The sequence below is a fragment of the Protomyctophum bolini genome, assembly GCF_963924005.1.
Source record: "Protomyctophum bolini genome assembly, chromosome: 4".
In the NCBI taxonomy this organism is placed as follows: Eukaryota; Metazoa; Chordata; class Actinopteri; order Myctophiformes; family Myctophidae; genus Protomyctophum; species Protomyctophum bolini.
In genome coordinates this window covers 6,940,406-6,958,362 of record NC_137865.1, presented here as the reverse complement: position 1 = coordinate 6,958,362, position 17,957 = coordinate 6,940,406, and the positions used below count along the sequence as shown (strand labels likewise).

General features: G+C 44.3%; 1 protein-coding gene across 1 annotated transcript; it reads right to left on the bottom strand.

The window, feature by feature from the left end:
- Positions 1-178: 178 nt before the first annotated feature.
- Positions 179-7,952, bottom strand: LOC308314822 (hyaluronidase-1-like). The gene is made up of 4 exons (XM_080762542.1): positions 7,832-7,952; positions 6,305-7,262; positions 4,371-4,460; positions 179-1,705 (listed from the first exon to the last, which is right to left on the bottom strand). Exons 2-4 carry the CDS (start codon positions 7,244-7,246, stop codon positions 1,373-1,375), a joined length of 1,365 nt encoding a protein of 454 aa, XP_080618668.1. The 5' UTR covers positions 7,247-7,262; positions 7,832-7,952; the 3' UTR covers positions 179-1,372.
- Between the last annotated feature and the right edge of the window lie 10,005 nt (positions 7,953-17,957).

The window sequence follows — 17,957 nt, the reverse complement described above, 5'->3', positions numbered from 1 at the left end:
TATTAGTATAATAAGGATTTAATGGAATAAATGCTCTGTATGCGGTGTAAAGATTTCACAGAGGCATCCACCATTGCCTGAGGTTGGTTATTTTGCCTGAGGTTGGATTGCTTATGAAGTCCACAAAGACGATGAGAAAATAACAATTATCATCATTACCCAGCTAAATACCCAGGTGACCTTCGGCGTTTGTTGCCGCCAACCCCATGCTGAGGAGGGTGAAAATAAAGAGGGTGAGTTGTCTTAACTTGCTTACTTTATTTGCACAAAAGTTTAAATAGGCTACAAAACCAAACTTGTGCAGGCAGCACAGCTAACGGACACGGTTGGCACGCATTTAAGCCTCCAAATTACATTGTAAACAAACAATATTAGTTTTATTGACTACTGTACAACAGGGGTTCTCAACGTTTTTGGCTGGGGACCCCCGGAAATGCTTTGGCCATGTCTCGTGACCCCCTCCCCACCACCAATACAAACTGACTGTAAAAAACAAGGGCATACTGAAACCAGATATAATCATTAAGGAAAGTTTATGCATGCACCACGACCACGTACTATGTAAACTCTTAATTTCCATTTTCCAGCCATTCAGTTGCAAAAATAATAATAAAATAAATAATTTGGGGACCCCCCAAAATAAGAGAACCCCTACACTACAACACTTCTCAAAGTGGGGACCAGGGACCCCCAGGAGTCCTTGAGGGTGTTCCGGTGATTCCAGGAAAATGAGGAAACCGTTTAAACGCTTTCAAAATAGATGATTGATCTACAAAGCTCACAGGTACATGTGACACACAGGCCGTTAGCACAGGCTATTGTAGCCTAAGGGTTCCTGGCACACAATCTTTCAAAAGGGTGCCATGACTATATCAATCTGATCAGTATTGCCATATTCGCTTAAAAGCCAATTGTTTTTCTGTAAAGTCGCTTATATTGATAGTTGCAGGTAACTTATTTCTCAAGTGTAGTTGCTTATTTGTTCATTTTATGTCAAGGACCCACACATTTAAAATGTATTATTTGTCCACTGACCCAGTTTGTTCCAGGCAACCCATGTATTGCAGATATGTAAAAAAAAAAAGAAAATTCTATATATTTATTTCAAAATAGCAGACCTACAAGTTGACAACATGTCCTTGTGAGCCTGTAGATCGGCTATTTACAAAAATACAAATAGTTGAACTGTGTGTGTGTGTGCGTGCGCACGTGTGTGCTCATATGGCCCGTAGTTGTTTGGCCTTTTGGCCTTCAGGTTTTCACAGACCTGATTGCTCGGAAAATTCACACAAAAAAACACTGTTGCTCACATGAAACCACTGCATGTAACAAACAGACTAAACAATTTTCTCTTCTTTTTTCCCCTAACAGACTAAACGTGGATGAACATGACACGGTCCGTCGCGGGGGACAGCTTGGGCGAGCACCTCCGGCCCGCGTAGCACTGACACGTGAACCTCTGCTCCAGCGCGCGGCGGTCAGCGGAGGACGGCGTGCCCACGGCCAGGTACGTGCCGTCCATCTTCATGATGTCAAAGTGGTCGTGGTTGAGGTGGAGGTAGTCCCTGGACTCGGAGTCCTTCCGCACGCAGCGGCCGTTGGACTGGCACAGGACGTGGCTGCACAGTCTGGCGGCCACCGTCACGTTGGCCACGTAGCGGTTGAGGTTGGCCATCAGGTATCCCGACAGAGCCTCGCAGGTAGCCTATGATAGGATGGAGACATGTACAGGTGCACTGTTGGATTCTTTCTCATGTTAGATTCATTCATCATATCGTTGCTGTCGGGCAGAAACCTCTCGTCTCCATATTTGACAGGCTGAAGCCAATAACTCAATTAGCAATAACTCCAAGCAAGAGTTCCCACCAAGCAGTTACTCTCTTTATAAGAGTGGTACTGCTTTCCAACACAGGAGAGTGAGGAGACCTGACTTTGAATCCAGGATAGGAAATTAAATATAAAGGATTATCGATGCTTGCAATGTTAAGCTTGAAATGTTGAAAGTGCGTCTGGGGGGGACTGATAATTCTTGCAGTCATTTTGTTTTTGTCTGTTTTGCCTGCGGCCCTTTAAGGTTTGGAGTAGAGCGAGCCAGCGAGGTCAGAGTGTCACACAAGGGGCAGTGAGAGGACACACTTTACTCCTCCCCTGTTTTCGTGTGTGTGAGAATGTGCCACAAGGCTGATGGATTATTTGAGAAGCACACAAAAGAATGTCATGTCAGTTATGCCCGAGGTATACTGACTTATTATGTGCGTGTTAGTTAGTTAGTTAGTTATTTTGATGTATTGTCTATAATGTGGGAATTTGTCTTCGGTCTCACACACAAATAGCCCATCTATCATGCTCACGACGCGTTGCAGAGCATATACTGTACATCAGGCTTCTTCTGTCCGTTAGCAGGACCAGTTTTGCATGTTTACGATTCAGACATGGAGAGAGAGTCCTATGGACAATGTGGACATCGGCATACCCTGTGCGGTATGCGTCTGTGTTTCTTCCTGGGCAAAGACTGCCGTACAACTGCCACATCATATTTATATAATGTTCATGACTTAGTATCTCCCTCAGCCTTTTTAATCGCACGACAGGTGCAAATGCCCAGCAAAGGCCTCCATGAAATGGCTGGCAGAATGTGTCATGGAGAACTTGTAATGGATATTGATTGGAAGCAAAAGCACTGAATGTCCTGTATCAGCTCAACCTTTTTGGTAGCTGTAGCCTGTCATAAGTTCAAAAATAGTTTTTATGTGACACAGTACTCTCATGCATCTGAGTGGTGGTGTGTGTGCAAAGGCATAGTTGCATCTATACAACCTTTTTTAATACTTTTAATAACATTTGACACCTGCATAACAAGCCTGGTAACATTTTTGTACACGCTCAGTGTTTAAGCACGAACCACACCAAAGGGTCGGGTTGCGACAAGACGTTTTTCAAGGTAAACCACACCAATGCAACTCATTGAGTTGCAAGGAGTTCCATTGTTGTGGTAGACAGACAGTTTTGTCCCGACCCGACCCGTTGGTACAGTGTTGTTTTTGGCAGCAAATTTTGATTTTAGTTTTAGTCATAGTCTCTTGAATATTTTTCATTTAGTTTTAGTCACATTTTAGTCACCTGGAATGTTTTAGTGTTAGTCTAGTTTTAGTCGACTAAATCTACAGTTGATTTAGTTGACTAAAATGCATTTTGGTGGACCTTGACGTCGTCATAATGACTGTTTTTTTTCACTGGATGAAAATTGCCGATCTACAAGCCCACAACACGTCGCGCTGTGACATGTTGCGCGCTTGTAGATCGGCTATTTTCAGCATGCAACTAATTGTAAAATGACTTATAGTGGATTTCTTGTCCACTAGTCCCTTCCTAACATTTTAGTCTAGTTTTTTATAGATTGATGAAATTGTCAGTAGCCTATTATTTAGTCTTGGTTTTAGTCATCATACAGTAGCTTAGTTTTTATTTAGTTTCATTTAGTTTTCGTCAGTGGAAAAAGGTAGTCGCATTCTATAGTATCATTTGCATCTGCCTGTGTGTGTGAACGCAGCATCATTGTCGTCCGTGGTCTAATGCAGGGGTTCTCAAAGTGGGTTCCGGGGACCCCCATGGCACTATCTGCTATCAAAAAAAATCACACCTGTGTGAACCAAGTGGTGCAAGTCCCCTCTCTCTCTCTCTCTCTCTCTCTCTCTCTCTCTCATTAGAGACACAGCACTACCCCTCTCTCTGTTTCTGGCGCCCCCACTGCTATTAATAAGTAACATACTCATGCTCATTGACACACGTAAACACGTACACAAACAGGTACATGGACATTGCAAGCTGGTTGTAGAAGTGGTTGCACCACTTAAAAATATATCTTGACATTCTTTGAAAATGTTTGCATATTTTTGACACATCATACTCTTGTATTAGGTGTCCCTGACCCTGGCACGAAATACTTTTAGATGGGTCGTCCATGTAACCTGACGCCGCTAGATGGAAGAGACAATCACATTTGTCAGAATGTCAGGTTAGGGTCCATGGCCAGATACAGATTAAAATGTGTAAATGTGTGTTTCATGTCAATACGGGTCATTGACGTGAAATGGTTTGAGAACCACTGCACTATATGGGTTCATGTGGTGAATTAATCATTGGCCTGCTGGACATGCCTACTCTATAATATATTTTGTCAGTAGAGTAAGATCACATTGTTCTATTATTGGCCTCTGAGAAGCTCCAGTGTTGCAATGTAGAAAAAAAAGGAACCACAGCACTGGGCTGCTGATGCATCTACGTGTACTGTGTGTGTAATCACACAATGATGCTGCAGGAAGCTGAGGAGCTGTTATCTCTTTTAACGTCAAAGGAAGTGAGGAAAGTACCGTGTCATTGAAGTCAGCACTGGCCCCCCACAAGACTGTCCCTGAAGCTCCCAGCGCTGCACTCTCCCCAATGGTGTGGACCAGGTCCTCCTGCATGTACAAGGAGAGACATTAACCATTCTGACCTGAGATCAGATTCTAAAAATGTCTTCTACATCCTGACAGTTTTCCATTCTGACCTGAGATCAGATTCTGTTTTTCTTTTCATTGTCTTAACCCATTTTGGGGCGGGAAGTGAATCCCTCTTGGTGTTTTAAGCATTATGTTATACTTTAGCTATTAGGTCTGCTATTTTTGAAAAATCGTGAAAAAAAAAAAGTTTGAATATATTCTTTCACAGTGAACGTTTTTAACTCATATATTTGCTTCTGGGGTGGAGGGTCCCTGGAAAAACATATTTTCAGATGGGGGTCAGCGGCCAATTATTATTTTTGGGGGTCCTTGACATAAATGTTTGAGAACCACTGATATAGAAACATAGGGGTTTTTCAGAAAAACCCTTTTAGAAGACATTTTGTAGAATCTGGTCAGTCCTAAATGGGTTAATGTCCATCATTATCCCATTTTGGCCGGGAACTAGGGGTGCAACGGTTTTCAACCGAAAACCGAACCGTTCGGTTCCACATACACGGTTCAATGCGCTCTAATGAACCGCGCTATTTCGGTTTGCATTAATTCATTTATTACAGCTGCGAAGAATGTATTTCTCGGTCACACACTGGCCTACTTAGAAGTCTAGCACTCTATCGGTCACACACCGTCCTACTAAGAAGTCTAGCACTCTTTCGGTCACAGAAGTGTAGCACTCTGTCGGCCCACCCCCTACACACACACACACACACACACACACAGAGAGAGAGACGGCATGATGAGGAGAATCCAGCACTCGTCTTTAAACGTCGTTCTTGGAATAATTATTGATCGTCATACACAGAGACACACACAGCGGAGTAACCTCGCGCCAACAGGCTTCTAAGCACGGTCGTTGTAAGTTTGTTCAGATCTGATTCTGCATCTGCACTCGCTGTTTGAGTGCTAATTAAGAGGGAGAGTGAGAGCATAAACGACCCGCAGCAGGACATTCATTCCGTCAGAAAAGTACCAACAAAATACTCCCATGTCCAATCCATGACTGTAGATAGAAGCCCTTCTTCTAATAATATAAGCATAATATCCTTAAATCCTCATGTAGACTTATTGTAAACTTTTGTAGGCTATTTTTCTGAGACACGACGCATTCACTGTGAATGACTCCCCTCCCAGGAGGCACTCTCCTCTCCTCTTTCCTGCATGTGCTTAATGCCCCGTGTGAGCGCATAGGTGCATTTATTTCCCCTTGAAAATAATGATAAGGCACATTAAAATAGCAATATAAGGTATTTTTCCCCCTTTAGGCAGAAATGCCTAATAAAATAATATATGCTAAAAAAAGAGAAGAAAAGAAAATGCTATAAATAAACTTTTTTGAGTGGTGCAAGCCACTGCCTGGCTGGCTGGCTGGGTATGAGCATGAAAACAGCGTGGTTGTTTTTCACCACCTGTGCACAACCTAACACACACGCACATTATTAACTGTATATATGATGATTTCGTGTGTGCCAGTACAGTGACACTAGTACAGTACAGTACAGTAGAGGGTACAGTAGGGCGCGTTCCTGGGGATCACTTCACAAGGGGGTATTTATTTTTACTGTACCGAAACCGAACCGAAACCGTGGCCCCCATACCGAGGTTCGAACCGAACCGTGGTCTAACTGAACCGTTGCACCCCTACCGGGAACCCCCCCTTTGGTGTTAGAATTATGTTATGCTTTAGCTATTGAAAAATAGCAGATCTACAAGCTCGTAGCGCGCCACTCGGTGGCGCGCTATGAGCTTGTAGGTCTGCTATTTTTGAAAAATCGATTATTCATGCAAATATGAACAATCCTCACCATGCTTAGATACTTGTTCTGGTCGCGGTAGAGCGGCCGTGCGTAGACGTAGACGGGCACCGTGTACGGCCGTCTGGGCAGCCGGGCCACCCTCAGCGCCTCCTGGACGCGGTTCTGGACGTAGAGCGTCGCTCTGGGGCTGTTCCTGAGCGACGAGTGCAGGTAGACGGAGGGGTAGAGGGCCGTGCTGGCCTCCCACAGCCACCGCATGGCGTCGTTGTTCCGCTGGGCCGTCTCCGGGCACCTCCCCGTGTAACCGGCCTCCCTCCAGCCGTGGTTGTAGCAGTCGGGGAACAGGTAGAAACCCCAGCGTTTCTTGGGCCTCAGCTCGACTCCTAGACTGATGGTCTTCGCCATGAAGCTCCTGCCGGCGCTCTCAAACTGGCTTTTGGCCGCCGCGGTTAGTTTCTCTGGGTTTGCGTGAGAATAAGCCTGCTTCGTCTGGGCATAGGCCACGGACAGCTTTTGATAGACGTGTTTTGATCCCCAGTTTTGGTCCCATACGGGCCGCCAAGCTTCCCAATCGATGACGGCCAGGCCGGGAAATGAATTGATATAACGAGCGATGTCCCATGTGGCCTTGTCCAGGTGCTGCGTTAAGTTGCCCCTCTGGGGGATAGCGCCGTTGAACTGCCTCTGTGCCGGCGGCGGCGCACCGCCGACTCTCGGATAGAGGCCGAGGCGGTCCTCGTAGAAGAGGGTGAGGAACTGACCGGGAACGGCTTTCGGCGTGCTGACGGCCTGGAAGGCCGACGTGTCCAGCGAGACTCGCAGGTCTCTGCATCGCTCGGTGGGGGCGTTCCAGACGACGATGAAAGGGTGGCCGTCGATCAGCGGCGCCTCCGTTGGCGGGAGGAGGGAGGAGAAGCAGCCCAGGGTGTTGTAGAGCGCGAGCAGCAGGAGTGCTGGAGCACACTTGCTCACGCGGAGGCGATGGTTCATTGAGGACGACTCTGCTCTGAGGAAATGCAATGCAAAAAGCAAGAATAAAGCAAGAATAATGGCTGTTGAGAATTTTATTTGATGAGCCTATTCTTGATAGAGTTTGATCGCTTGTCATAGACGGGTCCTATAGTCTGTATAATTATGTTTAAAACTAATTTGGTCTTAAATGAACTGGCTGTAGGAGTCTAATATCTTTGTTGCAGAAGTATACAGTAACGCAACTACAATCAGTTATGTAGTTTGAAGACGTTTTCTCCTTCAGGGTGCAAATGGAGTGCTCTCAGTTCTGCCTCTGTGCCCAGGCATTGTGAAGTGGCCCTTTTTTATTTGTTCTTTCTGAGAGCACTGACCTCCGTTTTGGGTGTGCTATAACTATTTGTATAATCTATGTTGTGTTTTATATGTGTCTGATTAAAAAAAAAAAAAAAAAAAAAGCCATTAGCCAAAGATAATAAATTAAAAAAAATACAAAAAGTTTCCAATCGAAATTAAATATGTACATTATTTTAAAATGTATTTTATTAAAAAAGGAATTCAAGTCTCACGAGTTAAAGTAGATGAAAAAAAATATGTCATATTTACCGTAATCACAAGAACGATGACAGAATGACGGCTGATGACTGACGGCCTCCAAAGCGACAGATATCCTCAAAGATTCGATACTTTAATCTGCGCGCACATGTATGAGGACTGAGGAGGAGAGTATAATATACCGCAAATTGTTTGCATCTCTGTATTTTTGTTCCGTACCCAAACGTGTGTCCTGGTATAATGATCTTCACACGACCAACTGAGCATCGATGATAGTACCCCCACTTCCGCTTTCCTCTGCTTGTTTTCTTTTGCTTCATCATGCCTGAAAGGAAACCAGTTTCTGGTGCATTATCTAATCTGTTTTTCTTATGTCTCAACCGTTCAAGTTTTACTCTATTCTTTTGGTGACTACATTTTTTTAGACATGTTGGTCACTGTCACGGTCTCTCTATACTCTACTCTCTATACTCTGAAAGTATAATATTGTACAGTTTAATGAACATTTGGCACTCGTACAGTATATTTGTGGTCTCTCTGAGACACACATACAGGCGTCTTTCTCTTAGGACTCAAGAGAGATGTACACATTGGCTTTGTGACAACCAAATCAATTCAAAAATGGTCTCCAACACCTCCAGTATAATCTCACACACTCAGAAGGCTAGGGCCTATAGGCCAGGGGTCGGCAACCCAAGATGTTGACCCATGACAAAAAACTCCCATATCTGCTGGGCGAAGTACAACAATGTGCAAACACAGCAGCAAGATTTGTGAGTTGCTGTGATAGGAGAAGGATACCCCGGTGTGCAACTGTGTATATTTCCCAAACGAACCCCGTTTGAGAAAAGTAGCCGGGGCGCTCGGATAAAAATGCTTTTTATTAAACAACGCGGGATGCAGCAATGCTAATCGCTGTACCAGCAACTTTTTAACACCGGCCGTGGCACATGTGGATAGGACTTTATATTTGAAATCGGAATGTTTATATACTGTACATGTTTGGACTGTAAATGTAGCGATTGCGTAAAACAGGCTGCAGTTGCGCCATGACTGTCATGATAATCATGACAGTCATGTTTTCAGGGCTACTACGTTACTAAATTAAGCGCCTATGAAAGGACTGTGTTCTTACCCTTTTTAATGTGATTTCTGTGTGTGGACATCGCTGGAGAGCTTCTCAATATTGGGCACGTAAGATGTCACTTTAATCTTCAATCGTACCTTTGTGTATTTAAAGCAGTTCTCTCCCTCAGTTTCTGGGTCAGTTCCAACCTTGGGTTGAGTCGTTGGCCCTTTTGAATCTTAGTGTCTCGTGTTTGTCTACATTTGTATTACCCTTGTCTGCCATAATATAACCCTCATATGAGCTCTTGTCATTTCGTTTAACCACTTAAGCCCTATACTTAGTTGACCGGAGTCGCCCAGGGCTCTGTACTAGTCCAATCCAATCCACTTTATTTATAAAGCACATTTTTATACAACAATGGTTGAAACAAAGTGCTGTACACAAAGAAATACTAGAATATCAAGAAGGAGAAAAAAAAGCAACAACAGTACATAAACAGGGCAACATACAGTAAGGGACACAATGCAGTGGAAGCAGCAACTCTTAATCAGCATGTTCAAATGCCAAGGAGTACAAGTGAGTTTTCAGACGTGATTTAAACACAGAACATGAGGTGGAAGTTCATTCCACAGTGTCTGTGCTACACTGTGACACGTGACAATAAGGGGGAGACCTGTACTGTAGGGAGTCTACGTTTTTGCCTAAAAGCCACTGGTAGAGAACAGTTAGTATTCATTATTCAAGGTCATGTGTTCAAGTGTGTGTGTGTGTGTGTGTGTGTGTGTGTGTGTGTGTGTGTGCATGCTGCAAACATGACCTTGAGCTGCCTGTCCATCTCATTTCCAGATGTTTGTGGCTTGTTGACAGAGGTGGACAGAGTAGACCCCAGTACAAATCCAACCTGTACTGAATCTGTACTTAAGTACAGTACTCGAGTACATTTACTCAGTTACTGTCCACCTCTGCTTGTTGACCAAAATTACCTCACTGACAACACACTGTACTCGGAATTTAAGAGTAGCCAATTTTGAGCCCCATTTCCTCCCAAATGATCACTCCCCAGACATGCATAATATGCTGTATATCAGGGATGTCAAACTCAAATACACGGTGGGCCAAAATAAAGAAATTGGTAGAAGTCAAGGGCCAGACTGTGTTTCAACACACGGACGTCCCAGGCAAATAGCAAAAAAAGTAAATGCATTTCAAACTGAAAATAGTTTCCTGTTGTAGTATTATGGTGGTCCGTGCAATATACCAGAGGGCCAGTTCTAATACTAATTAAATATCATCCCGCGGGCCAAAGATAATTAATTCACGGGCCTGATTTGGCCCCCGGGCCTTGAGTTTGACATATATGCTGTATATGTATCGCCTCCACCTGGAGTGCACAGGTAGCGCCTCTGTTCTACTCCTCAGTATCACCCTCCACACCCAGTTTCAACTGATGTGTCATCTTGCGAGAAACAAGAAAGATAATCTCTGTCCTCCAGACCTCTTCCTCTTTCATGACTCCTACAGTCAACAATTATTCAGACAGTGATACATGTTTATTTTGGTGTGTGTGTGCGTGTGTGCGTGTGTGTGCGCATGCTGGATATGCCCACAAGTAGTCAAATTTAAGGAAATATGCATTGTGCGTAAAATTTTCCTGGGCCTCCGAAGAGAAAATGCTTGTTTTATGCTGAATTCACACCAGCAGCACTTTCACTACCATGTTTATAATAATGCTGTCAGTGTCTATTCTATCTTATATGGAGACAAAGCGACCGCAGCGTTTATAACTTAAGTGTCTTAAGTTGAGAAAACCTCACCGGCGTGTGATGCTTTTGCACAGAGTGACAAACCAACCAGAAGCACACTGTGCTCTGAAGTAGGCATGGAGTACGTCACATCACAGCACTACTGTAAGGAAGTAGTATTCAATCATAACAAAAGTTTTTTTTAAAGCAGTTTTTAGCAGTTTTGGGTATGAAATGAATAAAGATTAAGGAACTACCGCAATGGAAACAAGTCCCCTGCAGGACTTATTATCATTTTAGCCTGAAGCCCTAACCATCCTAAAGGGGAGTTTTTCGTTGCCACTGTCGCAATATTGCTTGCTCTGAGTGGATCTTTGTTGAGCATCGTGTGGCTGCACCTTCCTTGGCTTTTTATCTGCTCAGACCACCGGTACTCTCATTGGGCGTGGATTTGGTAGATGGTCAACTAAACAAACAATACATTATATAAACCATCTATCTCTGAGTATAGAGCAAGGGATCCCCCCAAAATAATCATATTTTAACTTGGGACCCTAATTAATATCATATGTGATATTATATGTGATATTAGAAGCCTTTAATTAATATGATATTAGAACCCCTTAGTACTTGGAATTGTTGCCATTAGATTTTGTTTGACTCAGTTCCACAGATTCATATTGTGAAAATAGCCCAACTACTCTGTCCAGCCAGAAGAGCTGATGGATATAGGCACAGAGGAGAGGAGTACAGACATACAACTTGTTTGTAAATTATTTAGACAGTAAATGGGTCATGTATAGTCCCTCAGAATTGAATAATAATAACATCTAGAGCGGCTCATTTAAAATTTCATATCAATATTGTCTGCTTTGGGGCGGGCAACACCCGCTGGCCTAGTGGTCCAGGCACATATACCACAAAGGCTCTAATGCAGCCTGACGGCATGCGCGTCGCCGGTTCGAATCCCAATCCCGATGACCTTTTGCTGCGTGTCACTTACCGTCTTGCTCCCTGTTTCCTGTCAACTCCACTACTGTCTATCAATATAGTCAGAAAATCCCCCCAGAATATCTTTAAAATAATAATATATATATACTGTATTCCATACAGTCTATTTTTAACCTTGGTGTAGCTGACACACGGTGACAGGCTGTCACAATAAGTCATATCTCCGGACACACCTAACGCATTGCATTTAGCAAATGTCTCCACTGAACATTTTGCTTGCAGCTGCTGGTTTGACTTCAGCGTTTTTGTTATAGTAGCCTATAGTATTGTTATAGGCTTACGATTGGGTAAAGATTCAGGTTAGGAACAGACATTTAGAGGTTATAGGTTCAGGGGTTGGCTTGGTTTATACTTAGTTCAGTCAGACAACTCACGAATAGATTAAACAATATTTATTGCAGCATGAGTAACAAGTGTGCATATGATATTTGACTTGGCGTTCGGCTCTGCTGGAATTCTCCCTGCTCGGCATGATAAAGCAACAACATAAAACATAAGAGCAGGGAGATAGATATACAATAACCCCCCCATGGGGAGCATAGATAGCAGAGCCCACTGGTGGTGCTGGGGTGGTGGTGGGAGAAAACATCACATGCAGCTGGGAACCATGAGCAGAGGAAGGCAGGAAGAGCAAGGAGTCTAGTGAGCTTAAGTAGCCTGCCCAGTTAGTCAGCTGACTGCCGCATCGGCGAATGACGTGTGAGACTTGTACACACGTATACTCCCACATAGTAATGCAGCATGTTAACCCCTTGAGCATAGTATGGGCCTTTGAGCATGGCAAGAACTTCCCTTGAGGTTGACTGACTGAACTGACTCCGCAAGCTGCGTTTGATTTCAGTCAGACAACTCACGAATAGATTAAACAATATTTATTGCAGCATGAGTAACAAGTGTGCATATGATATTTGACTTGGCGTTCGGCTCTGCTGGAATTCTCCCTGCTCGGCATGATAAAGCAACAACATAAAACATAAGAGCAGGGAGATAGATATACAATAACCCCCCAACACGCATACCTTCGGTGAACCTTCACCGTCAATCCGGGCAGGTGACCCACTATGAATGCACAGTGACGAAATGCGAATATGCATTTCTGGAACCTGCACGGATAACCCCCCAACAAGCAGAACCGAGAACGCCCTACGGGAAGACTCAACCGATACACATCCGGGCAGATATCCCACTCGATAGTGACGAAATGCAACGGCTATGCAATTTCTGGATCCTGCACGGATATTTTAACTTTATGTGAGCTATGTGTGCCATGACGCCACGCTGGTAATCGTGAGGCTTAGCTGAGAAAAATAATGTGTGGGGTGAGCGCCAAACTCAAAACCATTTTTGAGTATAAGCATGCTAGACTTTAAGCTTAAGCTGAATGAGGCCTGCATGGCTGCGCTAGCCGATAGGCCATTCCTCCATAACGCCATTATGGAGGAATATTCTACGCTGCTTCGCGGGGCTTACACTCACAGTGGACAGTCTCTGTATTGAGTTTGTGCTTAAAATGTACTGTATTCCTACATTGAAAATATTTCAATCTATCAAACCTACGGGAATTCTCAACCGATACCCATCCGGGCAGATATCCCACTCGATAGTGACGAAATGCAACGGCTATGCAATTTCTGGATCTGCACGGATATTTTAACTTTATGTGAGCTATGTGTGCCATGACGCCACGCTGGTAATCGTGAGGCTTATCTGGGAAAGTTATATGTGTGGGGTGAGCGCCGGACTCAAAACCATTTTTGAGAATAGGCATGCTAGACTTTAAGCTTAAGCTGAATGAGGCCTGCATGGCTGCGCTAGCCGATAGGCCATTCCTCCATAACGCCATTATGGAGGAATATTCTACGCTGCTTTCGCAGGGCTTACGTGTAGTGCAACCATTCACCGGTATTCCTCCACAGCATATGGAGGAATATTCTACGCTGCTTTCGCAGGGCTTACGTGTAGTGCAACCGTTCACCGGTATTCCTCCATAGCATATGGAGGAATATCCTATGCTGCTTTTGCAGGGCTTACGTGTAGTGCAACCATTCACCGGTATGCCGACGTCTTCTACGCCAGTATGAGGAAACGCCATCGGCATGCTCGCCGTTATGCCAACGTCCTCTACGCCAGTATGAGGAAACGCCATCGGCATGCTCGCCGTTATGCCAACGTCCTCTACGCCAGTATGAGGAAACGCCATCGGCATGCTCGCCGTTATGCCGACGTCCTCTATGCCATAATGAGGAAACTCCATCGGCATGCGCTGTTTCTCTAGAGCCACTATAAACATGAGCTTGAGGAGAAACTGAACTATAAGCCATTAGCTTATAACGACCTGTAGGAACTTCACCCAGCGAAACAGATCTTACATGTAGTGCGACCATTCATGTTACCCCAACATCCCTCTAACGCCAGAGTGAGGAAACCACCATTACCCCGATGTTCCTTTAAAGCCACTGTAGAGGAACATCAACGAACCATTATTAACATTAGCTTGTGAAATGCCACCAATTTAACTGCCCCCAGCGACCACCGTATATGCAAGGAAATAAGATTACCATCCCTGATCGAATACAGCACTTGCACTCATTACATTCTGAATAAACAACTGAAAGCTCTTCCGATTAGATGCACATGATGATTTATGGGCAGCTGAGGACCATTGGCCTGAGTTTCAGGTGGCGACTGATGCATCAGCGTGGCGGTAGAATCGGGAGTAGCCAGGGAATGAGCTGAGGAGACCGATAGCCGATTAAGCAGGGCTCACGCCACCTGAAGGAGTCCAGAACACAGCCAGAGCAGGTTGCCCGATGCAGAACTAAAGACACAAGCAGAGACAGAGTTACTTATACTTCATCCTGACTGAATGAATGAATTAAAGAGTGAATAGGGGATCCTAGCACGGATCGGAAAACAGAGATCATGCTGAGGGTCGAGATCAGCAGGAGAGACTTCCCACACCGCGCAAGCCGAGATACCAATACTTAAAGAGAGAAGCCTTAGATCTTAATCCTAAACTATTTAAACACCCAAGTGATAGAGGCCCTTTATGAATAACTTACGTAAGCGGCATATGCTCTTCATGCAGCCTTTGAGCAATTGATTATGAGCTTTAAAGAAGTTAAAATAAGCTTCATGTCATACAGACCCGAGAACTGTTCGAGACCACCCTCGTCCAGAACTAAGATGAGATACACTACTATGTCCCATGCAAGAAATCTATAATGCTGCAGGATTGACAGCACTGCAGCCTGCACGTGGGTGATGGTGATGGACTTACTTCTTCGCTAGATACTAGAACCATCACTTTCGAAGAAACCCCAACGGGCCCACACCGGCTGAAGAAGTATTGGTGAATCTCCTGACTGAGCGACCCAGGACATCTGTGATTGTGCTGAAAGAAAGCTTAGGACCAGAAGATCATCTGGGGGTCATGACCTGATGAACGGATGAGCCACAGATAACAGATAAAACATGATATGCTTTGAGAGAAAGCATGCCTAGATATGTGCCTGTCCTGAATAGCCACTTTTGTATAAAATATTAATTAGTATTTAATAATTAATTAATATTATAAATTAATTTAACACAACGCTAAACAGCTTCTATGAAGAAGCAATGACAAAGGTTACGGTTGTTTGACAACATCTATGCAATTAACTATGAATTGATTACTGTCATGCCATTAGTTGCAATAACTAAGATGGGCAGAAAACAGCCTTGCCGAGTCATGAGGCCCGAGGGCAGGAGCCTAACTCTTGTTTCAGCAGAGTGAGCAGATTGATGTACACGTACAGCCCCTGGACGTGACACTAGTATGACGCAGGGACTTACTCCACTCCGACCATTGGTGCCGAGGATCGAAGGAGGCACTGGGTCCCATTTTATTTTTAGTCTTTGGAATGACCCAGCCGGTGATCGAGCCGCAACCTCCCAGTCCGGGTCTAACCACGAGGCCGCTGAGCTGGTACCAGAAAATGTAGGCTTACAGTAGGATTCCACCTGAAAAAGTAGCTACCAAGCAGCCACAAGAAAATCTGCCCCATCCCTACTAACTGCAACGTTGAATAGGTTAACAAGATATACTGGCCATCTTGCACTACTATAGACTACTTTAACGTTTAATGAGCACCATGAGCCAAACATTTGGATCCGTCGTCCTGATGACACGCTGCATGAGGTCACACAACTAACCAGGGGCAGCCTAGGAATCTGGAGGCTCGTTTCGAGACCAGATATGAGGCCTCCATGTATACCATGACATAATTATCCTGTTGGGTTAAGGTTAGGGTTAGGGTTAGGGTTACACTTGGTTACATTTGGTTACATTTTCCTAATGCTGTTACTCAATACTATAGTGGCACTGAGCGACATCAAATCGATTACTGATCTGAATACAACTGGCAGAGTACATTTCCCAGACTGCACCGGGGAAACCACAACCGATAGGTCGCACAAGCACTGCGACACAGAAGCCAAGCTTGCTGCGAACATAGACATAGTCTATGGCTGCCTTCCTTCAACCCAGATCCTCTCGCAGATAAGTGATGAATTAATGCTTAGGAGTTTCAATTTAGAGCTCCTGGCAGTGGATGTTAGCTGTGCAGAAATGAAGCGACACAGCAAGCTGCTAGCCTACCACCTTCTGAAACATCTTCAGTCCCACAAAGCAACTGCCATTACCTAATCTTACTCGAGGACTGATCAACAGAACATACAATATGAATCTGAGACATTTAAAGTGACGAATGGGCAATGGGACGCACGGTGACAGGACGCTATATACGTATACGTATATTTTAATCTGAACTTCTGACCTCAAAGAGAGTGAGGAGGGTATACGCTAGAGTGACTGGACCGACAGCGGCTTGGGGGGCGGACGGAGGCAGCAGTTTGTTAAGCTTTTAGCTCTTCTCCAAGACAGCTCAACCCGGATAGTGAAGCTGAGACATGATAGAACGACAAAGGAAGCACTAATTAAATGCCCATTAAGAAATACATCCAAAATAACAGCTAGAAACAAATCTACGGAAGTAAATAAACTAGACAGAAGGCTATGACACTTGACATGAGATTACTGCAAATGCAATTTGCAATCTTAACCTACTTTAATATGACACTGCGCATGACTGAAATCCATTGAGATGAATTAACAATAACGTATGATACTGTCCTTGGAAACATGGAAAAAACTTTAAGATTAATAACTATGCCACGTATGAATTAATTGACGGGCAGAAAGCTCTTATACAGCTGCTGCTGCATAGAAGTATTAGTGTTAGCCAGGCATAAACTGAAGCATGATACATCACAGGGTGAACAGGGTGCTAGCTTTAGCATTAGTTTAGCATGAACAACCCTCATGGCAATGAGGAACCTCAACAAACCACATGGCTACAAGCAGTATTAAAGCACCAAATCTATATAGAGATTGCCATTAAGGTAGTTAACTCACAGCAATACTTTCCAAGCACATATAGAAAGTGTTAGGTAATACTTGTTAATACTTTGGTAAGCAGAGTGTGACTGAAGTCTAGCTTCAAAATGAATGAAACTGTCAGGAGACACAACAGGCAGCTGAGTTGCCAGATCTTGAGAAAGAAAGCAACTAGGTGTAGAACCATCCCATGCCCGACTAGGACTCACCACATGAGAACTTAACTTACAATATATATACACCCCAATGACTATGCTGACTTGAACAACACATTTCATTGGACAAGGTCATTTGGGCCCCTGACCAAAACCAGAACAAACAATTGACTACAGAAAACAAGCCCAACGGTGCTTATAAAAGCGCACGTGGCAACCACTGCACATGATTTGAGAACCCATAGCTGGAGGGGACAAACACTGCGCCTGAGCTGGCTTGGCAAACATCAGCTAAATTAAAACGTGGCTTTGACTGTAGACACATATACCACATACAATAGAAGGTGCAGCACTGTCTGCGCATCCGGCTTAATAACCAGAACAGGCTATTATGAAGCTTGTTGAAGCCACATGATAGAACTCAGCATCAGCAGAATCATATCAAACTCAATATTTTGCATACAACCTGCTGCCTGCAGGCCCTTATCACAGCATGGACAGTAGCTGAGAAGCATAATTTAAGCAGCAGACGCAGTAGCTGCACCCGCAGACAGCAAAAGCAGTAGTAACAACCACGAGGAACAGAAAACATCACATGCAGCTGGGAACCATGAGCAGAGGAAGGCAGGAAGAGCAAGGAGTCTAGTGAGCTTAAGTAGCCTGCCCAGTTAGTCAGCTGACTGCCGCATCGGCGAATGACGTGTGAGACTTGTACACACGTATACTCCCACATAGTAATGCAGCATGTTAACCCCTTGAGCAT

Bases quoted from the DNA above. Each gene is read 5' to 3' on its own strand.
- LOC308314822 (XM_080762542.1), bottom strand. From the start codon at position 7,246: ATGAACCATCGCCTCCGCGTGAGCAAGTGTGCTCCAGCACTCCTGCTG. The intron at 4,461-6,304 runs GTGAGGATTGTT...TTGTACATGCAG, and splicing joins AGAACAAGTATCTAAGCATG to GAGGACCTGGTCCACACCAT. The intron at 1,706-4,370 runs GTACTTTCCTCA...ATCCTATCATAG, and splicing joins GTGCTGACTTCAATGACACG to GCTACCTGCGAGGCTCTGTC.